Source organism: Sinohyriopsis cumingii, chromosome 18, assembly GCF_028554795.1.
Source record: "Sinohyriopsis cumingii isolate HCF-2022 chromosome 18, ASM2855479v2, whole genome shotgun sequence".
Lineage (NCBI taxonomy): Eukaryota > Metazoa > Mollusca > Bivalvia > Unionida > Unionidae > Sinohyriopsis > Sinohyriopsis cumingii.
The window spans coordinates 68,620,763-68,634,775 of NC_142978.1; the positions used below are offsets into that span (position 1 = coordinate 68,620,763).

Sequence of the window (14,013 nt, forward strand, 5' to 3'; positions counted from 1 at the left end):
ATGACTAGAAGGCGAATAAATTAATGTCCTCCAAGGACTTGGATTCAGATGCTACAGAAAACATTTTGAAAGATTTTAATCAGATTTAATATATTGCTTTTTAAACTTATTTTAGAATTTACTTTTGGAGGAATAATTATACTGTGCACAGAGATGAAAACAGACAATACAAATTGCTCCAGCATGCATTGTTACTGGTGCTACTAGATATGTTTCTGCTGAAAAAGTCGTTAAGGCAACTTGTTGGGAAAGTATAGCTGTCTGATGCTATAAGCATAGAATGAAAACTTACTTCAGAATAATTTTTTGATTGCACCCCTGCTTATCTCCTTGTCTTGGTTCCTAATAATGCAAGGCATGTGACCAATTGCAAATGAAGAACTGACTTTAATTTACTGGTTTCCTTGTGTAGAATAAATTTGTATCAATGTAGTTTGTAGAATAAATTTGTATCAATGTAGTTTTAAATCAATAGCTATGAGATAATATGATCTTTTCCCAAACCATATCAGAGGTAAGTTCCAGAGTATCATAGTTCCATGAACCAGAAGAGAAACTTGGAGAAAAAAAAATTTGATTGGAAAAGAGAAACTTTTGTAGATAAACAAATGAAAAAACTAACAAATAAAGGAACATTTCTTTTATGTGAAACTTTATTGGGAAAATAAAAAATTAAATGATATTCCAATTTAAAATATAATATTATACCTATGAAGTTGGAAAGTAAATATCTGCTTAAAATCTCCATAGTGCAGTGAAAAGTATGACAATTTCTGAGGCATGTGGACTGGAAATTTCAACCTGGTATATTTTATTTTTGGGAAAAATATTTATGACAGTTTATTTTAAGGGGTCAATAATTAATGGATACAGGCTTATTTTCTGTATTACTAAAATGAGGGTGTTATTACCTGCATCTCTTAAACCCTAAAAACATAGGTCTTTGTTGGAAAAAAAACAGGAGCCTGTTTCTCTGTTTCTTGTTTGGATATTGTTTTGTCTATCAAATATACTGAAGAAAGTTATGAATGATATTATACATCAAGGTTAAAAAGTGGTACATTTATTGGTTAGAACATTAGGATTATTTGAAACAAGGAAGCAATAACTATACAGTCTAGTTTTAATGTTTAACTTTGAAACAACTTTTTGAATTGTGTCCAGGTAATTAATGCATAAATGTTTGGTTTATCTTGAATTTTTGTGAATTCTATGCATAAGAGGATATAATTGTTTTGTAATTGGCAGAATATTGGACATTTATCAAATTTGAAAACGTGCTTTGTGGCTGCATGCATGCAGATCCATTTTTGCCCATTTTGTTTTATTATTTGCCGAAACTTGAAGGAAAATTATTTGGAAAATAATAGTACATGTATTAATACTAGTATTAAAAAATATTAATATTAATGTAAAAGAATGAATTACAAATGGGTAAATATGATGATGATATATTTTTGGATGGGTCAGATGAATCATTGAAATAAACTTTGAAAACATATCGTTTCTATAAAGTTTGAAAAAGACTAAGGTAGTAAGAGTGAGGTTATTATCAGTGCCCATTATGAAATTATGTGAAAACGTGAATGTAGACTGGTAGAATGGACTGTTCAAAATGTTGTGAGTGTTTTTCTTGACAAATGTTTATGATATATGGGAATTTAATTTTGAGGAAAATTGTAAAAGAACACCTTTAGTAAGTGGATGAAAAGGAAACTAACTGCCTGGTGAAGCAACAATAATATAATCCTCAGATCTCTCGACTTGTACCCATTTATTATTGCTTTACCAAATCTACAAAATTTGATTTTAATTAAAGACTGAATTAAACTATAAAAAAGTCTTTAAAGAAATGGTGGACCAGATAGAATGAAATTATAGTATGACCATAAAATGATATGAGAATTACATATGCAGGTGATGATAAAGGAATGTCTTGTAGAGGAGAGATGCATACACCAAAAGGCAAGGGGTCTTTGGTATGGAACACTGGAGGAGAAAGCTTCCAGAAGCTCCTTCATTTTAAGCATATCCAGGGCATAATTTGAACCATAAGGTTGTTTAATAATCATTTTGTGTGGGGGTAAGGGACATGCTCTTGGTCCCCTTCTCTTGGATATGCCCCTGAAATGGTTGATCTCAAGGATTTTTAAAAATCTATGCAAATTACTTCGTGACAATGAGTTATTTTAAAGAACGAAACTGGATCCATCTTACAAATGTTTCATGTATCCAGAACATTATATGCAAAATGCAGTGCTAATATTAGCCACACAAAATTAAACAAATGCATTCTGGAAAGATGCTGAAAAGCTTGGTCACTTTAAAGGTTGATTCTTTAAGACTCTATTTCATACACTATTGTTATAAGCGAAATACCTGCGTTAATAACATGAACTGTTTAGATTTCTTACATGATGATAGTGAGATTTGTCCTTCAGTAGTCAGAAGCAAAAGATTTAATGGGAAACAACCTTTCTTGAGTACTTTACTTTTTAAAGAAAAATACCTGATGTTTGGAAACAGTTAATCAAATTAAATGAACCAAAAGCATTTATTATAAATGTAACAGTGGTGTCAATAGATATGTTCGAATTTTAATTCATAGTAAAAGAAAGGAATACAGTTTTATGTGATATTGTTTTGAATGCAGATAAAATGTCAGAAGTTCGAAAGTGAAATATTCATTTACATGATGTTGGTCTAAGAGTGGAAACATTCCTATTCACAAAAGTAAAGATATAAAGCTCAAAGAATTTCAGTTTTCAGTTTTATGGTGTAATTTAGTTACAAATAATTTCTTTAAAAAAATGGGTAGAATTGATTTAACAAGGTATAGGTATTGTAGTCATGCACACACTATATTGTAATCCATCTAATGTTGGCAAGTAATGGGTGAAGACTTATTCAGAGTTAGTTATTTAGTTTTTGTTCCTGATCAATTTAAACTTACAAAATGAAATAAATGTTAAAATTATTATGCTGAATATTTTAATTTATAAAAATAAATTTGATAATAAAATTTAAGATTATAATCCTTTTTCTCATCTTCAAAAATATTAAAAACAGAAAATTATATGGCTAAAATGAATGAAACAGTGAAATATTTTCATGGAAGATGATCATCTCTTTATAATTTTATTTCTTAACATTCTGGGTACTGTATATGCTCTCTTACAAGTCCAGTCCATCTGCAAACTGCACAGACCAAGACCTGTTATCACATAATGCTGGCAGATCTGGGTCTATGCGTTTTGTTAGGCGTATCAGTAGAATGAACAATATAGACCCTGATATGCCTGCACATTATGTGACAGCAGATAAGGGTCTAGGGTGTTTGCAATTGGGCTCAATGTATAACCAAGTGTATGCCATATATTTAGCCTGACATGTGCCAGATAAAAGCAATATTTGGGTGTACAAGTGAATGCAAACAATTGATGTGAAATCTGAAAGCTCTTCTAGCATTGCTCTCTCTCTCTCTTGTATCCCAGGTGATAATATCATATTTTTATGTCTCAGGTGCTACATAAAGTGGAAGACCCAGATAGTAGCCATGCATTTTTAAACTGGTACACTTATTGATTGTGCCGCTATGTTACATATATCTGTAAAGCAACGATCCCAAGGATGCCCAACCTTGGCATCACTTGTCGTGTTCAGAGGAATAAATATTTTAAGTAAAACAAAACCTCTCTATCAAGCCCAGAACATTCAACCAGATGACTGATTTCATCATGGCCATGCTATGCAGAAAGGTTATCTGGCATTTCTCTTAAGTTCAGAATTCCAAGGGAATGTGCATTTTCACAATTGACTAGTCTTTTCTGGAACTTTTTCTTGACCATATGGATAAAAATACATGTATCTATGCATTTGATGGATTATTTATCTTCATCTTTGTTTATTATCACAACCCATCTGCATGAGTTGTTTGGTCTTCTGAAGTTGGGTCCATCGTTTGTTGTAATTTTCTTAAAGTGGTTGAGTGGTTTCTAGCTTGGAAGCAACAAATATGAGATCAGCATCTCATTGCTGAAACAGCAGGAACAAGTTTGACAAGGTGTGGCAGATAGTTTGGAGGAAGAGCAAAATGCTGACTGTTCAGTTTTAGATTCTTTTTCAATCCAGGTGCTGTAGAATCAGTGAAATTGTACAATCTTTTCATCCTGCCTTTACTACAATCCTCAGTCAAGGTGCGCTAGCATGGCCTCATAGAAATTAGCAAATGCATTAACCGTCTGGTGGTGTCATGGGATAGCCGTTGAAGGCTTGCCTAATTTTGATGGATTTCTCCTTGATCAGCCTCTTTATTTCTGCTAATTCTTGACTGTGTACAGCAGAGTAATTTAAAATATCTTTGTTTGATCACATCTAAAAACTCTTTGATCAAAATGATGTGTAGTTGCAAGTGATAGTCATTGATTTAGATGTGATATTCACAAAATTGGGATTTAAAGCTCACAGTTATTTGGCTACTCTGTTGTTTTGTTTTCCTTAATAGCAGTACCATCAGAAGTCTTCAAATAAGTTTGAGCACAGTCATCCAAGAATTTTGATATGTTTGAAAACATTGTGTATAATCCACTTTCTGTTGCTATTGTGTCTGAACTCTTTTCCTTGATCTCTTTGTATTTGGGCTTTTTATGTTGCATTTTTAAATGAATGAGAGAAAATTTGTACATTGAATTATATGATTATTATAGGTTTTAATAACAAAAAGGAAAATATTTCCCAAGTATTGGATGATCTGAATGATGTTGAAGTTTTTACTTTGCATCATTTCAGGTCAGAATAAAATGTTAGAGGAATTCTGATTTACACCAAAGTGGAAAACTTGAAGCTTTTAAAAGTCTTTTGTTCCTACATGCAGCTCATCGGCTATTATAAGCCTATGGTATTGGTGTGTTTTATCCATCATGCATTGTCTGTGGAATTTTAAATCATTCTTAAAACACATTGAACAAATTTTGACCAAATTTGGCAGAGAATTCTGGTACAAAGGACTTTTAAATTTGAACAAATGATGCCAATCTGCTATTGAACATGGCCACCATTACTAAAAATAGGAACAGCTTTAAACAAGTTTACAAAAGCTGCACTTCAGAATGTGACCAAATTTGACAGAAAGTAATTTGGCATGAAGGGGGTTCAATTTGTAGTGATGCTGATCAGACATCAAATATGGCTGCTGTTACTAAAATTAGAAGAAAAAACACAATTTATAACTTCTTCTTGAAAGGCACATGACAAAATGTGACAAAAAGCATTGCTTGCTTAAAGGCCTTTTAGATTTATACAAATGTTCCACTATGCCATCAAATATAAGTAGCCTCCCTTGCATAAAGTAGTAAAACATTTAAACGATGTAATTTTGAAAACTGCTGAACAGAATTTGACCTGATTTGATAGAAAACATTCTGACATATAAAGCATAAGTACAGTAGATAAAATATGCTGATCTTCCATCAAACATGAATGAAGATACACAAAATAGAGGAACCGTGCAATAGTTGTTTTCATAACTTGTTAAATCAACAGACATTTCTACATAAAGCATCCTGGTAACTCAGATTTCTTGGCCAATTGCTCTTTTATTTAGCTGTTAGGCATATGCCAGCCAGACAAGTGATCTCAGGCCAGTTATGTTCTACAATATTACATAATTTATGCATTTGCCTGAAAGTCAAGTTTGTTTTCATTTCACATTAAATGAACAAAGATTTATTAGTTGAATTCTTGTTTTGTAAAGTCTTAGAAAATACAGGCGTCAAAGAGCCCATTTACTGATGACAACATAAATTCTGGATATGAAAGCTTTTTCAAAAAAGGAAAGAATTTATATACGGTAAATGTTCTTAAAAGTAATGTTACTAAATCATGCAATGTTAGTCTCATAGTGGATCATTCAAAGAATTGTATTGTGTAAATACACATAAGTGACAATATCTATATGTATTTGGCTGTATTGGCTCATTCAAAGAATTGTATTGTGTAAATACACATAAGTGACAATATCTATATGTATTTGGCTGTATTGGCTCATTCAAAGAATTGTATTGTGTAAATACACATAAGTGACAATATCTATATGTATTTGGCTGTATTGGATCATTCAAAGGATTGTATTGTGTAAATACACATAAGTGACAATATCTATATGTATTTGGCTGTATTGGCTCATTCAAAGCATTAACTAAGTAAATGCACAAATGGCAACGCTTATATTCACATGTATTTGGCTGTGGGGATCTTTCAGAGGGTTTAATTGCGTAAAAAGAGAGAGTAGCAACAGCTATATGTATTTCACACTGCAAAAATCGTAGTGATATGACTGGAAAATTGTTAATGCTATGTTAAAAATTGAAATCACACACACACACACACACACACACACACACACACACACACACACACACACACACACACACCTGTATGTATTTGGTGGTAGTGGATCATTCAAAGGGTTTAATTGAGTAAACACACTGGCAACATCTATATGTATTTGGTTGTAGTGAATCATTCAATGAGTTTTATTGAGTAAATACACAGTGACAACATCTATATATACATTTGGTGGTAGTGACTCATTCAAAGGGTTTAATTGAGTAAATGCACTGACAACATCTATATGTATTTGATTGTAGTGAATCATTCAAAGAGTTTTATTGAGTAAATACACATAGTGACAACATCTATATATACATTTGGTGGTAGTGAATCATTCAAAGGGTTTAATTGAGTAAATACACTGACAACATCTATATGTATTTGGTTGTAGTGAATCATTCAAAGAGTTTTATTGAATAAATACACATAGTGACAACATCTATACATATTTGGTTTTAGTGGATCATTCAAAGAGTTTTATTGAGTAAATAGTCACTGACAACATCTATATGTATTTGGTTGTAGTGGATCATTCAAAGAGTTTTAATGAGTAAATACACATAACAGCAATGCCAACATGTATCTGGGTGTAGTGGATTTTCAATTAAGTGGATTTAATTGAGTAAATACACATAGTGGCAACACATGTATATTTTTGGTTATAGTGGATCATTCAAAGTTTTATTGAGTAAATAAATACACTTAGTAGCAACACCTATATATATTTGGTTGTAGTGGACAATTCTGAGGATTTGATTGAGCAAACTTAGTGGACAAACTTGGTTGAAGTGGAAAACTCAGAGTTTTACTGAGTAAATACACACAGTGACAGAACTTGCATATATTTGTTTGGAGTGGATCATTCATAGAGTTTTACTGAGTCAGTACACATAGTGGCAGAACTTGCATGTATTTGGTTGTAGTGGATCTTTCAAAGAGTTTTCTGGAGTAAATACACATAGTGGCAGCACCTACATTTATTTGGTTGTATTGGGCACACTACATAGAGCTGACAGGAAGCTGCAGTCCCAATAACGCTGATAGTCCCTTGATAATACGTTTTCAAATTCTTCACAAAATTTCCAGTGATGAGATTACTCAAGTGAAATCCTCTGTATATGTACAATCTTGCTGAGACAACACCGATTATATAAAGTATATTCATTTCATAAGAATACTTGGTGAGATTTTAAAATGGGTGTCAATGAATCAAACTTTGCCAGAAAATGGGAAGTCATTTATAATTTTGAAAACTGAAGATATAGATTTCTGATTTATTGATTTACTGCTGCATGGTGTGTAGAAGTACATCAGCACATGAAAGGTTCTGTTGTTCTGAGGGAGTCAAGTTTGTTGTGTAGGGACACTCCATGGTAGCTGACCCAGCCTCAGGTCTAGGCAGGATTTGAATCTTCACCTTTCGGATTTTGAGCCCAACATACTAACCATTCAGCCACTGGGTTTCATAGGTATGATTTTGAAAAATTAGAGAGCAAAACAATTAACTGGATGTCCTTGAAGCAACAACTCTTACTTCAGTTATCTCGTGCCATGTGTTCTTGAAACTTATTGTGCACAAACCTCAAGGTCTAAGTCAGGAGATTTTTTTTAAAAATTTAGAATCATGCAACTTTTAGATTCTTTATAACTTTGGTTCTTCTAATTGCTTCTAATTTTTAATGATCTAGATCTGGGGTCAGCAACCTATTTTTCATAGTGTGTTACCTTTTTCCGGATTAATTACAAAATGAATGAGAATATGATACCAGTAAGAGAGTATACTGTTAAAATTGAAAATTTTGGCTGCACCTTGTGTGCCACACGAAACCTCTTGATGTGCCACCTTGTGGCATGCGTGCCTTAGGTTGCCGGCCCCGGATCTAGATCAACTTTCAAAATAATCTGCTCTGAAGGTTTTGAGCTTGAGTTCATTTTGTGCTCAAACAATTTCAAGAATACTTGGCTCATTACAGAATGTTAATGAAAGCACTTAATCTTAATACTGTCAAGGTGCCTGTCAGCATTAAATTTAAATCATATAGAAATGATAATTAGTAACTGTAACTTTGGATTAATTATACCTAATTAGTGCATTACTTCTTCTAACCTATTCATTATCTTTGATACTTCTTTTTCAGATCAAATTTCTACACAAAAATCTACAAGATATATTTAGTGAGATAGACATTAATGGATATTCCTGAATGGCACATAGCACTGAAGTGACCTTTGACCCCAACCAGGTCAAGTTAGGACAGAGTCTGCAGTTTTATCCCCCAGATAAATGGGGGTTGGATTATTGCTTCAGAGTGTTTCAAAGGATGTACATATGCGATGTTTTAGACATGCCAGAGTACCCGATGTTTCCTGGTATATGAAAATTACTTTTTTTGAGGAGAGAGGAGAACTTATTAATCCCTTGATAAATTTATTGGAAAGTAACAAAAGATATATTGTAACATTGTTTATTCCTTTGGATGCAAAATCTGGCAGTTAGTTTCTAAATTGTACAATAAATATTTGTTATCTCCCATTTATTCAAAAGGATTTTGGACAATACATGTACAGCCACCAAAAATACCAAAAAATGGGATGCATGTGTATATGTCAGTATTTCACAATAATAAAAATAATAATAAAGAAATGTGATTATTTATGAAAGAGGATGCATATGTAATATCAACTAATTATAGGGATGGGTGGTTAGGGACATCTTGCGTGAGTCCGGGTACCCAGACAGGTTTTTCCACTGACATTCCTGCTGCTTGTACTGTACATGTGGCCATAATTACTAGGCTATTTACACTATACATATGGCCATACTTACCAGATTATTTGCACTGTACATATGGCCATACTTACCAGATTGTTTGTACTGTACATACAGCCTTACCAGATTATTTGCACTGTACATATGTCCATACTTACCAGATGGTTTACACTGTACATACAGCCATACCAGATTAGTTGCACTGTCCATATGGCCATACATACCAGACTATTTACACTGTACATATGGCCATATTTACCAGATTATTTGTACTGTACATATGGCCATACATACCAGATTATTTGTACTGTACATATGGCCATACATACCAGACTATTTACACTGTACGTATGGCCATATTTACCAGGTTATTTGCACTGTACATATGGCCATATTTACCAGATTATTTGTACTGTACATATGGCCATATTTACCAGATTATTTGTACTGTACATATGTCCATACTTACCAGATGGTTTGCACTGTACATACAGCCATACCAGATTAGTTGCACTGTCCATATGGCCATACATACCAGACTATTTACACTGTACATATGGCCATATTTACCAGATTATTTGTACTGTACATATGGCCATACATACCAGATTATTTGTACTGTACATATGGCCATACATACCAGATTATTTGCACTGTGCATATGGCCATATTTACCAGATTATTTGTACTGTACATATGGCCATACTTACCAGACTGGTTGCACTATACATATGGCCATACATACCAGACTGGTTGCACTATACATATGGCCATATCACATTATTTGCATGTAAAGATCATTGGTAAATAAAGAAATCAATGAGTTACCTAAATCCACATCATCCTTTAAATAAATTGTTAATCATTATGAAACTTAGATAATTCATTTTGTGACTGCTTCCTTGCCCCTTTGACTTTAGGCACATGTAAGATCTATAGAAATTTGCATTGAAGTTTTGCTTCTAGTTTTTAATTTGCCAGATTCCATGATAGATTTTGTTCATACTTGGATTGAAGCATAACGAATATTTTGTTTGTTTTGTTGTGTTCTTGGCTCATGAATAGAGATTATCAGGAATTTAAATCTCTGCTATATTACATGTGACTGGATATTTTTCCTAGTTAAAAACTATGACATGCAAAACCATTTTTAGAGAGAGAGAGTTCCTTTATATATATATATATATATATATATATATATATATATATATATATATATATATATATATATATATATATATATATATATATATATATATAAAACATTAAATAGAATGATTTACATCATGCTGTATAATACATGCATCTGAATTGTGACACTAGTTTTTTAATAATATTTTTGTACCTGGAATAGTCAGATTTAATTGCAGCATATTTTTTCAAATTATATTGGTCTCTTAGAAATTGTTTCAGTCCATCTAAACAAGAGATATCTCTATTTATTTTTTACATACATGCATATAGTATTTGGCGGTAAGAAAACAGAAATAAAAAGGTTTTTCATATATATACCTTTGGTATGTGTCTATCCCAATATAACAGTTCATGCAGTTGACACAGCATCTTCATTTATTCCAGATCCTGTGGGACACGTCATTCCACAGCCTGTTTATCACATTACATTCCCAAAACAAATGCAGTATTCTTTCAAGGAAAGTTTTACAGAAAGTATATTTATTGGTATCAAACAGTTTTAAAAAAAAAATCATTTGTAAAATTCCATTAAAAACACAAAATTGAAACCATAGTAATTCTGAGTTCCTCGTTATTTTAATAACTATAGGACTGCCATGATACTTTGCACACATATTCATCACAAGGTCTCATTAGTAATAAATGAAAATGATACTGCTCGAACATCCAATATAGCCACCACATTGGCAGATTGTAAATCTTGTTATCTAATAAATGGACCAATATATCAACATGGGGTTTTAACTAAGACACTTGTTTTGATGTCTAGTTGGTGCCAAATAAAAATGGTGTCAGTCTGTCGTGCAATATGGCCACCATGGCATTCATCTTGAAAATGTTATCACTACTTATTCTGAATGGAAAGACCTGTCACACGAGGTTCCACCAGAAGGCTTTTTATGTCTGCTGGATAATTAATGAACATTGTGCTACTCAGACATCCAATTTGGCCGCCTTGGCAACCATCTTGCAAATCTTATCACTACTCTTCTGAAAATGATGGTCATTTTCACATAGTGTTTTCACTGAAAGACTTCTTACAATATCTTATTGGTACTAAATGCAAATGGTACCAATCTTGTATCAGACATGGCTGCCACAATGGCCACTTTTTGAAAACCTTTTTATTGCTACTCCAGAATAGATAGTCATATTAGCATGAGGTTATCACCAAAGGTCTTCTATTGATGTCGCAAGTGTCTTAAATGAAAATGGTGCTGATCTTACATCTCACAGTTGCTAATTTGAAAACCTTGTCATTCAAAAACGTTAGATATAGTTTCTGCTCTCAGCAGTTAAAATGAAAAGATAAGGTCTTATCTTGAATCACTGGAAACAATCTTGTGCTTATTTTACTGAGATCTTGGATGAGTTTGTTTATGAGCAGCATTTATACATATTAAATGGGCGTTCTTGCATTTGATTGGCTGGGTTTGCAAACACAAAAGAGGCTGTATTTTTCAGGTGGCATTTGCTTTCACATATCATACCCTTCCCCCCCACCAACCCACTTTCTCTCACTCACATTTTACTTTTTATAGCACTTGTGGAATGTCAAGAAATTAAATGTTAAAAATTCATGTTGAAAATGTGATAGTGTGTACTACATATATTATATATGCTATATGGTTCCACAACAAACAGTTCACCTATTAAAGGAAAGTAAGGGAAGTAACCTTTGAAAAGCACTAGGCCTGTTTTGCTAAATGGGTTTCACAAAATGTATTTTTTTAATATATTTATTTGCTTTGGGTTCAATCTTAAAAGTGAAAACTGTGCAAAACTGGGTCATTTTTCATATCATAAAATAAAAAATCAAGTTGTTTATCAGTTATTTGGACTCATTTAAATCCAACATGTAAACTAGAAATTTTTTATATAAAAAAATGAATATTGTCTTTTTTTTCCTGTTCCAGCTCTGACAAAAAAGCATTTTCTGCACCTACATATGTCGTGACGAGAGTATTGTCTCATATTTGAACACTGTGGTCATCATAATGACACTGAGAGTATTGTCTCATATTTGAACACTGTGGTCATCATAATGACACTGAGAGTATTGTCTCATATTTGAACACTGTGGTCATCATAATGACACTGAGAGTATTGTCTCATATTTGAACACTGTGGTCATCATAATGACACTGAGAGTATTGTCTCATATTTGAACACTGTGGTCATCATAATGACACTGAGATTATTGTCTCATATTTGAACACTGTGGTCATCATAATGACACTGAGAGTATTGTCTCATATTTGAACACTGTGGTCATCATAATGACACTGAGAGTATTGTCTCATATTTGAACACTGTGGTCATCATAATGACCTAGGTCACTTGTAGCATCTGGAACATTCAATACTTAAATAAGACTGATTCATGCACTGATTCTTTTCTAAATGTATTCCAAATTATATGTAAAATGTCAGGACTCACAATTTTTACAGAAATTTAAATATATGCCAAATATGAAATTTTGGAGGGGAACTTGAGAATAACAGTTTTCTTTTGGGGGGGGGGGCGTACACAAAGTTCTTCACATTGTCAAAAAAATTCAAAACATATAAAAAGCTAATTTTAGAGTTCAAATGCATACATTTCAGTAAAATAAATAATGTGTAATTTAAAATGAAATAATATCATATAAAATAGAAATATAATACGTAACAAAGTTGATGAAATAATTATGAATATGTTTCTCAAGCCAATAAATTTATATTATTTTGTGAAAAAATAGTAAGACAGTATACGAGGAAACCTTTACTTAAAGGTGCAGTTAACTTGGTGGTCAGTTTGCTGGACTCCTATGCCAGAGTACCAGATTCATTTCCTAAACCAGGCTATATCAGTTGCTTTTTGATGTATACATAGGCAAGCCACATTCCTCTGATTGTCCAACAAAACTAACTAGGAAAACATCTTGAAGCAGGCTTATTATTTAGAACTCCTTACATAGTTATAGTTTTTCATTTGCAGGAAATTACAACTTTTTGTGATAGTGGTTTTCATAAGAATATATTTCTTGTAAAATCCCTGTCTGTCTTTCTTAATGTATTGAAGAAAAATGTTTCTAAAACATGACCATATGTTTGGTTGGTCCGAGTTTGACAGTTTCTAGTATTGCCATATTAAGGTGCCTGAAACATTTGATTTCTTTATGTAGTCACATTTATTGTGGTTTATTTCATGGCATTTATATTCAATGCCATTATTCACAAGTTATTTAAACTTATATTTCGTATTTTTATCTTTTAATAAATAAAGACATTTCCTTTTCTTACAAAACACTTCTAAATTAATTATTAAAATAGAAAAAAGCAAAGAAACCATGGGTTTAAAAAATGTCCTGAGAAATTCAGCAACTGATACAGGTTAGTCTAATGGTGGACTTTCATTGGTTTTGCACTGTCAAGTCCAATGTCTTGAGCACTGAGCCACCATGACACCTGAATTGTACAGACATTTGCTGAAGAAGCCTATTGATTTGAGGGTCAGAGGTCAAGATCACTGACTAAAAGAAGGCAAATTGGTTTCCACACAATTACATGAGCTTTACATCACAGACTTGTACCTATCTATGTGGATGACATGCACTTAGGTCAAATGTTTAAAAGTCAATGTAACTGTGACTGAAATTTAAAAACAAGTTCTGAGCA

At 32.5% G+C, this 14,013-nt stretch overlaps 1 protein-coding gene across 2 annotated transcripts in view; it reads left to right on the forward strand.

The window, feature by feature from the left end:
- The window catches only part of LOC149776904 (CST complex subunit STN1-like), an 83,682-nt gene that overhangs the window by 11,135 nt on the left and 58,534 nt on the right, over positions 1-14,013 (forward strand). For both annotated transcript variants that reach the window (XM_089941610.1, XM_089941612.1), the window contains exon 2: positions 8,529-8,760. In XM_089941610.1, the coding sequence (XP_089797736.1) occupies positions 8,595-8,760 (166 nt within the window). In that variant the 5' untranslated portion in view covers positions 8,529-8,594. The remainder of the gene's footprint in view (positions 1-8,528; positions 8,761-14,013) is intronic.